This window comes from Lithobates pipiens, unplaced genomic scaffold, assembly GCF_037356315.1.
Source record: "Lithobates pipiens isolate NorthernLeopardFrog02 unplaced genomic scaffold, aLitPip1_a1.2 Scaffold_19, whole genome shotgun sequence".
Classification (NCBI taxonomy): domain Eukaryota; kingdom Metazoa; phylum Chordata; class Amphibia; order Anura; family Ranidae; genus Lithobates; species Lithobates pipiens.
This window is the reverse complement of record NW_027507764.1, coordinates 385,530,345-385,544,438: the sequence shown is the minus strand read 5'-3', so window position 1 is coordinate 385,544,438 and position 14,094 is coordinate 385,530,345. Positions and strand designations below refer to the sequence as shown.

Here is a 14,094-nt window from a genome sequence, read left to right as displayed (position 1 = left end):
TACTCACTGTGGAGCTTTAGGGGTTAATCCTCTGCATTGTGTAAAAAGGCTGTTTTATACTGTATGCATAGATCCCCCCCCCCCCCGCAATGTCTACCCCGAAAGAACAGGCAAGGTAGCCAACCTCAGCTTGCGCATGCTCAGTTGTCTTTTATGCTGGAGAGAACAGTTTCTTGTCCTCAAAGATAGCCAGGTCATATGATATTGACATCACAAATCTCCACCTTCCTGAACTCTCATCACTGAAAAAACTGCAGTTAATGATGTAACCGTGGGATACAGATCATTCAAAAAAGGTATATAGTGCCAGTATTTTAATGTAAAAAGATGATTTATAAGCTGTGGGCATTGTAAGGGTGGGGGGGTGGACTATTTTCATATTACTGGGTTTAGTAACACTTTAAATACATATTCAGAAAGGCTCTATTTGTATGCCCAGAATGTTATGGCTAAAGGCTTGGACAGCAGAAGCTGTCTGTAAAAGGCACCTCAATTGTATTCTCTTCCTGAGCAGATGTCTATATGGTAAGGCACCAATTTCATAGCATAGAAGAGGTCACAGGTGGGATGGTTTTGCTTCCTCAGAAGATAGTACCAGTCTCATCAGGAGTCCCTAGATCCTAAGGCACCTGCACGCTCTAAACAGGCTTCAACTTTCAAACCTTTCAAAGTTCAGCCCTTCCTTTCGGGAACAAAGCTTGGCCCACAAAGTCCACCAGACCTTCCCCAAAGCCCTCTTCACAAGGAAGGGACTCACTCACTATTAAGACTGGCAGGGACATCTGTTACAGTTTGCATATCTCCTGGTCACAGTCATCCCAGATCTCTGGGTTCAGCCGGTGGCTTCAAAAGGGTATAAGATAAAATGCCAAACTCTTCCGCCTTCTTTTCAAATCACCCAAAAGCTGTCCAAGGACATTCAGACTTTCAGAATGCCCTAAACCACCTATTGTCCCAGGAAGTTGTTATACCATTACTGTCACAGGACAGGTTCAAGGAATTCTACTCAAACCTGTTAACAGTACCAAAGCCCAGTGAGGGTGTTCATCCTATCCTGGACTTAAAGTGATTTGAAAAAGCATCACCTTGTAAAACAACCCATTCAGTTAAAATAGAAATAAAGGGCAAAACATTTGTCATAGATATAAAAATCCATTATAAATGCCTGTTTCCCTGTTTTTAGAAGATGCCATTCACACCTAAGTGATTTAAATCACAGGCCGAATCACAGCGATTCTGCCTGTGATTCCAAATCGTGGCTAAACGCAGGAGGCCTTTGGGATGCCATTACTTTTTAATGGAACCACAATTGCAATTTTGCTGCGATAAATCGTGATGCAATGGCAGTGTGTGAAGCTTGTCGCTCAAAAAGGAGCAGGAGCTTCTTTTGGGGGGCAGTGTCACATTTTGCCACGATTGCAATCCAATTAATCACGGCAAAATCGTACCACGATTGGGGTGCCATTAAGAAGTAATGACATCGCAAACACGTCCTGTATTTTGCTGCAATTTGGAATCGTGGGCAGAATCTCAGCGATTTTGCCTGCGATTCACATTGCTTAGGTGTGAACGGAGCCTTAGTGATTACATTCCCCATCAGCTGCATAAGAGCTCGGGAAGGAGAAGCAATGGTACACTGAGCTTCCCAGTGAATAGCCGTGCAGGGATGGGGGGGCTATCAGGGCAAGTCTGATCATTGGAGGAAGCAAGTTGAATTGACCCCATAGGTAGAGAACTGCCCACGATGTGTTCTCATGCTTAATGTGTTCAGTTGTTTAATAGGAAAGCAGAGGAACTGACAGGAACAAAAGGGATTTCACACAAAGGAAGCAAGACAAAGAGAACAGGATACTTTTTCATACAAGTACTTGGTACAGCAGGCACATGCAGTACCAGGAATATGAAGTGTTGGGGTTACATACTCCTTAACCACCTCAATACAGGGCACTTACATGCCCTTCCTGCCCAGACCAATTTTCTGCTTTTAGCGCTCTCACACTTTGAATGACAATTACTCAGTCATGCAACACTGTACCCATATGAAATTTGCGTCCTTTTTTTTTATTATTATTATTTTATTTTTTTTACACAAACAGAGCTCTCTTTTGGTGGTTTTTAATCACTAGTGGGTTTTTTCTTTTTTGTGCTATAAATAAAAGAAGACCGTGAATATTGTGAAACAAAATGCCTTTTTCTTTGTTTCTGTCATGAAATTTTGCTAATTAGTATTTTTCATAAATTTTGGCCAAAATTTATACTGCTACTTATCTTTGGTAAAAATAACCCACATTAGTGTATATTGTTTGGTCTTTGTGAAAGTTAGAGAGTCTACAAACTATGGTGCCAATCACTGAAAATTGATCACATCTGATCAGGCCTTCAGTACATCAGGTGAATCTCATTTCTTGAGACACTAACAAGTCAGGAAAGTACAAATACCCCCCAAATGACCCCTTTTTAGAAAGTAGACATGCCAAGGTATTAAATAATAGCATGGGGAGTTTTTTTAAGTTGTAATTTTTCCCAGAATTCTTTGCAAAATGAAGATTGTATTTATTTATTTTTTACAAAATTTTCATATTATCAGGTTATTTCTCACACACAGCATATGCATACAACAGATTACGCCCCAAAATACATTCTGCTACTCTTCCCAAGTATGGAGATGCCACATGCGTGAGACTTCTACACAGCCTGGCCACATACAGAGGACCAATGTTGAAGTAGCACCTTCAGGCGTTCTAAATAAATGACACATCTCATTTCTCAACCACCTATTACACTTTTGAATACCCTAGAGCACCAGGACGATGGAATTGCCCACAAAATGAGTCTTTTGAACGGTTAATTTTTACCAGAGGTTTTTGGAAAATGTGGGAAAAAAATTAAAACTCATTTTATTTTTACACAAAGTTGTAAATTTATAAGATATTTCTAACACACAGCATGTATATAGCAATAATTACACCCCAAAATACATTTTGCTACTCTTCCCAAATATGGCGATACCACATTTGTAAGAGTTTTACAGCTTGGCTACATACAGAGGCCCAACATTGAAGTAGTACCTTCAGGCGTTCTAGGAGCATAAATTACACATCCCATTTCATTCCTACCTATCACACTTTTGAAGGTCCTTGAGCACCAGGACAATGAAATTACCCACAAAATGACCCCATTTTGGAAAGCAAATACTCCAACGTATATTGTATGAGGCATGGGCTGCAAATATGTACTTGGGTACTCTGATGGGCTGGAGACAGGTACTAGGGTAACTTTTTGAGCTGCAGACAGCTACTCTGGTACTCTGACAGGCTGGTGACAGGTACTCGGGTATTCTGATGGGCTGGTGACAGGTACTCAGGTACTCTGGGCTAAAGTTAGGTACTCTAATGGGCTGGTATTCGGGTACTCTGAAGGGCAGTGACAGGTGCTAATATGAACTGTGACAGGTACTCATATGGACTGTGACAGGTACTTTGATGGGTGATGACAGGTCCTCTTTATTGGGGGAGGCAATCCGTGTGATTGGTGTACACTGTAAGCTGTAACGAGATGTTACCGCAATCACCACACACACGATCGTGTGTGAGGTGGAGAACCCGGTAACATCTCGTTACCGCTCTATGTTTACATTTAGTGATCGGCTGTGAAAGGATCACAGCCGATCACGTGGTAAACAGCTGCCGGCCAATGGCTGTTTACCAGCATCGGTGACGAGCAGTGTTCCTGGGAACACGCTGCCACCGACGTGCACGCGTAGCGCCATCGCGCGCCGTGCAAAGTACCATCACGTGGTAAACAGCCATGCCCAATGGCTGTTCACCCCCCTCGGTGGCGAGCGGTGTCTCCGTGACACGACGCCACAAAGGTTCAGGGATGCGCGCACACAATCGCGTACATTCCCTGTTTAAATGGATGGCAATCGGTTAAAATCCCTCACCAAGTTCCTTCAATTTCATTGGAGGAGGAGTGGTCTGCCAGAGCTGGAAGATGGCCTTTCTTTCAGCTCACCAGCACAGGGAGAGTACCAGAGCGTCTAGAGCCCGTATCCATGAGCGATCCACAGCCATCCTCACTCCAGCCACAGTGGACACCTCAGCCGACAAAGTCCCGCAAACTGAATTAATTATTACCAGCCTAAAACGCTAACATACTTAAAGCCGGCAGCTCAGATCAGTGTACTCGAAGATGTTGCGGACCTGGCCATGGCATGTAAGGCTTACACAGACCTCCCAGATGAAATCCCAGGGGAATCACTGCCACCTCCACACCCTGCATCTCCCAACCACCTCAGAGAGGAATCCCATTACAGGCAGCCCCGCAAAAAATAAAATGTGGATAGATGCACCGCCGCCACAGCAGTTACAAATTGAGGCCCAGGCTTTCAATCCCCTGCTGTCTAAGCAGGTCCTACATTCAGCCATAGGATCTTTCCCTACAACAGGCCAGCCTGTAATAGTTACCACCCACGGCTACTGTCCCTCCAAACTTCACTGATGACTGATCTCAGTCATCAGTGAGGTTTGGATCTCAGGATGGCCTCCATCTCCTACACAAGTGGGGTATTACCCCAGATCCCCTTTTAAACACAGCAAAGCCTTTGCACCAGGATAAACCACCAAAGGCGCAACACAACCAAATAAAAACCACAGCGGTGATCAAATACCAGCAAAAGAAAGCTCTATTTGTGGGGAAAAAAAGGACGTCAATTTTGTTTGGGAACCACGTCGCACGACCACACAATTATCAGTTAAAGCGAAGCCGTGCCGAATCGCAAAAAGTGCTCTGGTCTTTGGCCAGCAAAATGGTCCGGGGCTTAAGTGGTTAATGTAACACATGTAAAAATCAATAAACCTATTAAAAGAAAAAAAAAGTTCCTTCAATTTCTAAATTTTTGCATGGAATCCACAAGGTCAGTCATTTCTAAAAATCTCTGAGGCAAGGGAAATACATGGCATCCGTGGACATATAAGATGCCTGATTGTATGTTTCCATGTACCCATCTTATCAGTGATTTCTATACTATGCATTGGCAGACAACCAATACCAGTATGTTGCATTGCCCTTCGACTTCTCTTCTTTCAGAGACTCTTTGCACCCTTGCTTACCCGCCTAAGAACTTAGGGCATTTAAGTGACAAGCAATCAAGACCACCTTCTAAGGTATTAATCTTCCCTGCAACTCTTAGCAAATGTCCAAAAGATAATGCAGATGTTCCAGGCATTTGGATGGGTGATCAATTTCAACAAATCTGCAGCTGTTTCTTGGGTCTAATCCTGGAAACACCCTAAGCAGAAGTCTTCCTTCCAAAAAATAATGTTCTTTCATTAAGAGCTCATCCTCAACAATTGAGATCCAAAAGAAATCTCAGTGAGATTTGCTATGACAGTTCTGTGTATAATGCTGGCCTCCTTTGAGGCAGTACTTTTAGCCTAATTCCTTTCAAGAACTTCCTAATTAAACATTGTCTGCATGGAAAAAACATACTCTTTCCCTATCCACCCAAACAAGAACAGTATTTTCCTGTTGGATCACCACTTCAGACTGTCAAACGAAGGAGTCGTCCTCCAACAGGGAACATAGTCTACATTGCCTGCTACAAAAACTGAGGACAAAGTGGGATAGGGTTATAAAGGAGGCCCCCAGGGTCCTCAAAAGCTTTCCAAGGATCTGAGCCCATAAACCAATGTGCATTAATAATTCAAAATTCCTTTTTTTTTCAATTGCAAGACGCAAGGTTGATGAAACTTGGATGAAACCCAGGTAAACATGGTGAGGAGATAAAATCAATGAGGCTGGATTCAAACTTGGGAATCAGAGCTGTACTTCAAGAGTTCTAACCACTTAGCCACTGTTTTGCTCAATGCTAATTCTGTTTGGCAGAAGTATACCTTTAGGCTTATTGCACTCTTAGGCACTCCTCACTTGTGGAGGCACTTGGATCAGAACTGACGGCCAAAAAACACCTTTCTTTGCCATAATATGAATAACACCTAACTATATTTATATGTATAGAAAGTATTTATTTGTTTGTTTCACGCTCAGAAGTAGCAGAAAAATTATGTAGATTTTGTTTGTTTTTATTTGCCTTTTAGATAAGAAAACAAACAGCTTATTGCCACTCTAATTCAATTCCAGCATTACTGTTTTGGCACATTTGGCATTAAAAGACCAGAACACAAAATGGGAAACTCTTAGCAAGATCTTAGCATGTATATTCTTGTCATGGTCTTCTGTGTTCATACAAGCTGTTGAAGCATCCATTGTTTCCAATTGAAAATGTTCAAGTAGAAAACGACACTAAGAAAAATATAGAGTGTTGCATAATTGTTGCAACATTTATGTTCTATGTTTCGAGTTTTAAGATTGAATATACACCAGGTACCAAAATAGTGCCTGTGTTACTCCTGTCAACTAATCGGGCTCCATCCATCAGCATTTCAGCTGGGAATGGGATCAAAAATGTTTGCTAAGACCTCAGAAGTGGTATTTTGGTATTTTCTGCTATTCTTATGTAATAATATTGAAAATAATATTTTGTTTCCCTAGATCAAATTGTGCTGAAAATGTTCGCAAACATATTTTGCACACCGGCAAGCATGAAGGAGTGAAAATGTACAATTGTCCCAAGTGTAGCTATGGAACAAATTCACCTATGGAGTTTCGAAACCATCTGAAAGAACAGCATACTGACATTGAGAATCCAGATTTAGCCTATCTTCACGCTGGTAAGAATTGGAAACTTTATTTTTTTCTCTTTTCCTCCTTTCAAAGTCAGTTTACATGTTTACACACAAACATTAATGGTGTTTCATTTAAGGCAGCTTATTCATTATAATAGGCTGCCTAACTCACCAAAAAAAGCATACACTTATTTTTTGAACAATACTCCACAACGTGGTATGTTACAAAACTGATGGATTAGAAAAGGTGAATCAGGGCAGCACACCAATGCACATAACATTCCATAGAGCATGTGAATCTGGACTCAGACTTTAACACATTCAAAACGTTATTTAATTCTGTAATATATTAACAAAGTTTTACCATTGATGAAAACTAGCATTTTAAAATAGTTACTCTTACTTACTGATTATCTTTGGTTTATCATTTCTTTGTCAGCACCTACCAAGTTGTGTACTAGCATATTACATGTTGTGTTGTGTAGTGGTTGGTATGAGTGGTCAATAGAATTAGTGGCTTTTCAAATTACAAAACAGGACAGATCAGTGGTGCCCATTTTAGTGGGCCTTTATCTGTAATCATAGCAGGCAAATTGTTTGGTTTTCAAAAGAAACTGCTGTCATGGTTATGATTGCATAAAAAAGCATGGCAAGATCTTATCAGTAAAGAAGAATAGTGGCCAGAAACCAAAAAAACTTGCCAGGACTGTCAAACACTATTGCCTGGTACACACTGAGGTTTTTTTTTACCCCGTTCAACCCATTGCTGATCGAAGTTGGTCAACTGCTGGCTTCTGTCAGACAGACCAACATACACCGACCAATGTTTCCTGACATTCGGCCCGTGTGTACTGGACTTAAAGATTGCAGCCAAAAACACCAGAAATACTGCAGCAAATGTCACAGTAGCACTAACCACCTTGAAAACCATGTTTCCACAAAAAGAGTCCATGGAAAAATTCAGATCCAACATTCATAGAAACTAATGCTAATAATCAGTGTTGGTTTTTGGACACTATTCTTCTTCACCTGAGTCTGACCTGTGCGCTCTCAACACAAAGCATTTGGTCCCAAAAATGAAAAAAATGACTCTAGCTTGACAACTCATGGTCTGATTTTTTATTTTTTTTTGCAGACCAATTAAGACAATTACCTGTTGTACTTGACTGTGTTTGTAATTTTTGCTTGAGTTCTTTGACAAAAAAAAGAAAAAAATTACAAAAAGACACTAAAGTCCTAATTTACTACATGAATAGATATTCATCTTATATGGTATATTTGCATTTTGCAACGTGAAAGCTCACTTAGCTTAGTGAATAAAGTTAAGCTGTGTTTACTACAGTCATACAATTGTGAAGAAGCTAAACTATATATTTTTTTTTATATATTTTCCTTGCGCATGATTGAGTATTCAAAGTTAACACCTGTTTAACTTATTTACTAAGTTAAGTGTAAACCAAAAGTTATCATACAGGCGCAGTCTTTTTTCACATGAATTGACTTAAAGGAGAAGTATGGGAATCCTGTTTTTTTGCAGATACATACTTACCTAGGTGGATGCAGCATCGGCCCGATGATGCATCTGTCCCCTGGTGCCTCTTCACTGAGAACCAAGCGATCGAACAACGCAGATGGCTCGGTTATTACTGCTCCCCGTCACTGTCTGACTGTCAATCAGAAGTTCTCCTGCTCTGCCCTCCACGCTCACTGGAGCGCCGAACTGTGGAGGGGCAGGGAGCGGCCGTCTCAGCGGCTCGCTGAGAGGCTAAGACTGCCATCAGTCCAGGCACCTGGCTGGATGATGGCAGAGTCTGGATGATGTGGTGCCTGGACTTATCTTGGTGACCTCAGCAGAGTTCACTCTGCTGAAAACGAGTTACAGGAGTGCAAAACAAGCTCAGGTTGGACTTCTCCTTTTCATGATTTCCATGTATTTATAAGCGTTGGAAAGATATTGCTCCTTTTTTATTTTTACCAGAGCACAATTAAGTTGTTTTTCCTGATAGAAACTTTAAATGTTTGTAGTCCTCCAAATGAACCTTCTGTTTATTTTTTTATGCCTGATAAAACTAGTGATTTAAACACATTGTGGTGAACCACTTCCGTCAGCATTATAAATGCTTCAAAGAGATTGACTCTTGTCACAGCTGTTGGCATCAAGACAGTCACAGCATAAAGCACATCAGCTTGATTGGCAGTTTATCATTCAAGTTCCTTTGTGAGAAGCTTTGCATTTTGTCTGCTCCTTTCAATAAAACACTATACGTTTTGTAAAAAGTGAAATCTATATTCATTTGAATCTACAGCATTCAGAACACTTTGCTTGTAATTGAGAATTGGATATAAATTTCTTAAAGCAAATGAATGAGTCAATCAAAGAAATGTATTGTATATCAAAAGCAGCTGCATTATTGTGCGAATTGATGTGTTGGTTATAATTGCAGGCTGATCTTGTCATATTTTGTCAGTTGTGGCACCTCAAAACTAAATGGAGGGCGGGGGAGTTTGTGTAGGAAAGAATGGAACACCCTTACTATATTCTTTTTTTTCAGGTATTAGGTACTTATGCAGTGCTTCATTTGTTTGTAACAAAGTATCTAAGGCTTAATGTAAACAGGACATTTTTACAACCTGTCCTGAATGATTTAACTTGACAGATAGTAACCCACGTTTAAACCGTCCGTTTTGCCGTGTTTACATGCCGCATTTTGCCACGTTTGCATTCAGAAGCTTTGGAAAAAAATATATATATTTTTTTTATTAAAAATACCCAAAAATGAAAAATGCCTGTAAACAAATCGCGGCTAAACGCAAGTAGCCGCGTTTAGAAGCGGTTGGCGCTTGAAATTCCTCTAAACTCAGCGTCTGAACTCATTTTATTTCTTTCCAAAAAAAGGCCTCTAAACTCAACTGCCTAAAAACGACATTAAATGAACCTGTGTACATGTACACATAAGATAACATTGGATGAGTTCAGGGGCAGCTGAAAAAAGCAGCCAACTGCCTCTGAACGTCCGTTTACCAGCAGTACTGTACATGAGACCTAAAATGTCTTTGCTGGGAGGTTTCGCACATTTACATTCCAGTACATGTCTATTGTGATATCATCAAAAATGTCACTTTGTGGTAGAAACGTTTTAATAAAAAATCCTCTTTAGCACTGCCATGCTGTCAGTTTAACTTAGTGAGGTGAGAGGCATGTTCAGGTTGGCAGTAACATACAGTATAACGGCTTGGTGCATCTGTTGCAATTCTTGGGCTATAGAGGTTAACGGACAAGATCTTCTGAGTGTCAGAAGTGGTGGTTAGCAAGTTGAAGTTGGTCTAGTCTAAACATTCAAAATCTCAGACTGTCCTTTTTTCTTTTATACACTACCTGATCCTTGTCTGAATGTAACAAAATTGCTGATGTCAGAATGTGAGGTTTTATGTGTATAGGTACTCTGACATGAAAATATGACATGAGTTACCAACCAGGTGGTTTCTACATTTTACTAAAAGGTTAGGTCTGCTTCCAACTTAACTAATTAATTTGGTTGCAATAGAATTAAATCTACTATACGTCATTTTGAGTTGGCTTTTAATTGTTTCATGTCTAAAGGTGCTGGGGATACTTTTCACTCGCATTCTTCTACAATATTCTAATAATATTCTAAATCAATTTTAAAAAGGTACTAAAAATTGTACAATCCACTCTGACTGCATTGTATGGAAAATTACTATATACTGCCAAAACTATCAGCCTGCAACGGCAGAAACGCCACTAAAATTTATATTTTAAAGTATTGAGTAAGACAGAGAATGTTGGAAAAACAGAATGACAATGAGGATTTTCAGTCAGGGTAGTTTTGACCACGATGGCACTGTTGCCCCTGCTGTCCTAGGCACTAGTTAACACCAATTGTGATAAAGTTTCCTTATTTTTATGTCTGCACAGGACACTAGAGCAATGCTTGCCAGGGAGAAAATGATTCCTCCAACCCATTCCTCTTTTTTGTCTTGCACGTGCAGTACAGACATTGTATTTGGCCCACGCATGCATTCAGCTGTGTGTGAGGAAGCACACAAGGAATCATGAGACTTGTAGTCCAGAGGATTTATATCTCTGCTGTGGTCGAGGCATGCTCCCTGACTGGCAGTTTGAGTGCTGAATGGAGGAATACAGGCAAGAAAAACTCAATGCAACTAAAAAGTACGAATGTGAGGCACAAGAAAGAAAATACATTTTTTTTTTGCTAGTTGTGTATTTTATTGCAAAGTGCAATCTAACTGAGGATTTGATACTACATTTTTCTTGTTTTGTGTTCTTTGCAATTGAAAGTTTGCAACATTCTCTTGTTAACTCTAGGGTGGGTTAATGATGTATTCAGAGAGGGGTGTATACTTTAAGAACCCTTTCACACTGAGGCATTTTTCAGGGGCGTTTGGGCTAAAAACAGCGCCTGTAAAGCGCCTGAAAAACGGCTCCCCTGCAGTCTGTCTGAAAGCCTGAAAACTCCTGCAAGCAGCATCTTTGGAGCGATGAAAGAGCAGTGTATACCTTGCTCCTGCTGATTGAAATGAATGGGCAGCACTGCCGAACAGCCACCTTGCGGGTTGTTTTAACCCTTTTGCGGCAGCTAGCAGGGGTTAAAAGCACCCTACTAGTGGGCGAAAACTTCCACAAAAATTATGGTAGAGAGCCGCTAAAAATAGCAGAACTTTACCACCGATGCTGTAGTGTGAAAGCAGCCTAAACCTACAAAAAGTGGGTTGAATGATGATAGGCATAATTTAGCCTGGAAGAGTACTGGTATTGGACTATGGAGGGGGGTGTGGGGGCAGCAGTGGAGCATGGGAGAGGATCAGTAGTATTTTGGTAACTTTTTTTTTTAGGAAAAGGAATGGCATCTAAACAAAAATTCCCTAAAGCTGAAAATTAACGGTAATGTACCACTTTAAGAGTTGCTGAAACCCAAAGTACTTGGATGCTCATAGCCAGCATTGAAGGTTTTGTCTTTTCGCTTCAAAAACTGTTCAGTGTGACCTGTTAATTGATGGGTATTAATCTAGGAATATTACTTTATTCAAGTGTAATAGAATTGTCAAAAGATTGTTATCTTTTGCCAATGGCAAAAATTAAAATCACACTGGATTTTGTCTTAATATGATCAGTCCTTATTTATGTAAAATATAACAGAGTCCTTTTAAGCAATGTGCATTTACTATAAGCACAGATCTGTACTTTGTGTTATTAAAATGCATAGAGCAGTCATATTCTGGGCTTCTGTTGAAATATGTTTTTAATTGAACAGAATTATGGCTATATATTATCAATGTGAATCTAGTTAGAACACTGTATTTGGCTGGCACAATAGCTCAATGCACTGTGGAATGTGAATAACAAGTTATTTCAGGAGTCATGAATCTGAAGACTAGTGACTTTTTCAGAATACTGTGGAAAGAGACTAAAAGGGGTATGTCTTGCATGTGTCCATTGCCTTGTTTAGTTTATCGCTACAATAAATATATATTTATTTTATGCTGTGTGAACATGGATGTTTATTAGTCTGCCTCTACTCTGTGGCCTATCTTGATAAGAACAGGGGAAAGATGTGCCATAGATGTAGTTCCATTTAGAGCCAAGCAAGCATAGTTTTCTATGCAGAGATGTCATTTTTTTGTCCTTACTTCTCTTTGTCTGAGTGGGAAGAAATATTTGTGATTGGGATGAGCTCAGGCGTGTTCGCTTGGAACACATGCAGAGCCCACCAGGAAGTCGGCGCAGCGTTGCGCTATTCACAGGCATTGAGACATTGCCCGATGCGCGGCTGCAGAGATTGGGCAATGTCTCACTGTTTGTCATTAGCGCAGCGCTGTACCAACTTGCTGGCGGGCTCTGCACATGTTACATGCGAACACGCCTGAGCTCATCCCTATTTGTGACCATAGAAAGATCAACCTTGGTCACTGCTTAGGACAAATCGCTCTTCTGGCTTTTAGAAATAAGCATGAAGGAGGGAGAGACAATCTACTAAATGTCTGTGGGTTCAAGACTTTACGTTAAACATAGTCTGGATAAGGAAGGATTTTTTTAGGTACTGAGCTGCTGAGGTTCTTTAAAAGAGAAGTATGGGTGCGTTTTTTTTAAAATCATACTTCTCTAGGTGAATGCAGCATTGATCCAATACTGCATCTGTCCCCCATCGTCTCTGAGGCTGAGAACTGAGCGATCAAACAGTGCTGATCGCTCAGTTCTTTCTGCCACTCTGAGCAGAGAGCTGGTGACTATTAGGCACTGTTGTGCCCAAACAAAGGCAGACATGCAGCATTCACCAGTATTTCCTTTGGTCTCCATTCAATTGATCTTTGCCCATACTTGCCATAACTTGTTCTGCACAGAGGTGGTTATTTTGGTTTCTGCTTCCTAATGTCAAAGCCTCCAGTAAGAACAGCAGTGAACAATGTAGTAGTCATAAAATGAAATGTCACTCCAAAATCTCCTAAAACTAGCAGGACCTTAGCTTTTGCACTGGCTAAATATAAAAATCTATGAGTTTTTAGGCAAAGAATTGCCTAGCCACCCCACAAACCAGGACGTACACTGCTATTTTTCTGGAGGAATTCCAGACCAAAGGTACATTTTTAGCATATTGCCTAGGCACAATTAACATTACTACATTTATTCAAAACCTATTAAATCTGAGTTCAGATTTATTTTAACAGTTCCTTTCTAAATCAAATCGTTTAAAACAATTATCTAAAAGTACAGTATATTTTTCCTCTCTTTGATCTGAATGGAACTCATTTACACAGATCATATGAAAATGCAGACTTTTGAGAAAACCTGTACTGTGTAAATGTGCAAGATAGCAATGCTACGTGCCTTGATGTCATGCTGAACAATTAGCATGCTTTGACTTTATTCTGACTATTCTAATTAGCATTTTTGATCTGACCATGACTTAAGCCTCATTCACATGGCAAAAATGTTCCACCTACAGGAAGAATCCAATAAATTTCTATGGCTGGACTGACAGGTGGATGCAGACAGTTGTGGCCACTGAGCCTGTATAAAGCAATGACAGGTTGACAGTGTTTGCAGCTGTATGCCAGTGTTCATATATAATCGCACCACTAGCAAATGCCTGTATTTAAAAAGAGTCAATTGTACTCGGACAATCAGGATAACACCTGTTGTAGATATTTTAACTTTTTTTTTCAAAACTACCTTATTGATGATTTACGCTCCTGGTGGAGTCTTAAGGCTGCTTACCCCAATATATGCGACATGGGGTCCTTTAAATTGCCAAAATCAGACAAGATTTTTGTGGTCCACTTACTGGTAAACTGTCCTGTATGTGGACTGGCCACAGCTGGAGAAGATTTCTACTCCTCCAAAACACTTTGCTTAATAGTATCCTATTAA

The 14,094-nt window shown here is 40.3% G+C and overlaps 1 protein-coding gene across 1 annotated transcript in view; it reads left to right on the top strand.

Annotated features, from left to right (window-relative positions):
- Positions 1–14,094, top strand: part of ZNF407 (zinc finger protein 407) — a 762,778-nt gene that overhangs the window by 566,258 nt on the left and 182,426 nt on the right. The window contains exon 9 of the mRNA XM_077492358.1: positions 6,553–6,731. Within this exon, the coding sequence (XP_077348484.1) occupies positions 6,553–6,731 (179 nt within the window). The remainder of the gene's footprint in view (positions 1–6,552; positions 6,732–14,094) is intronic.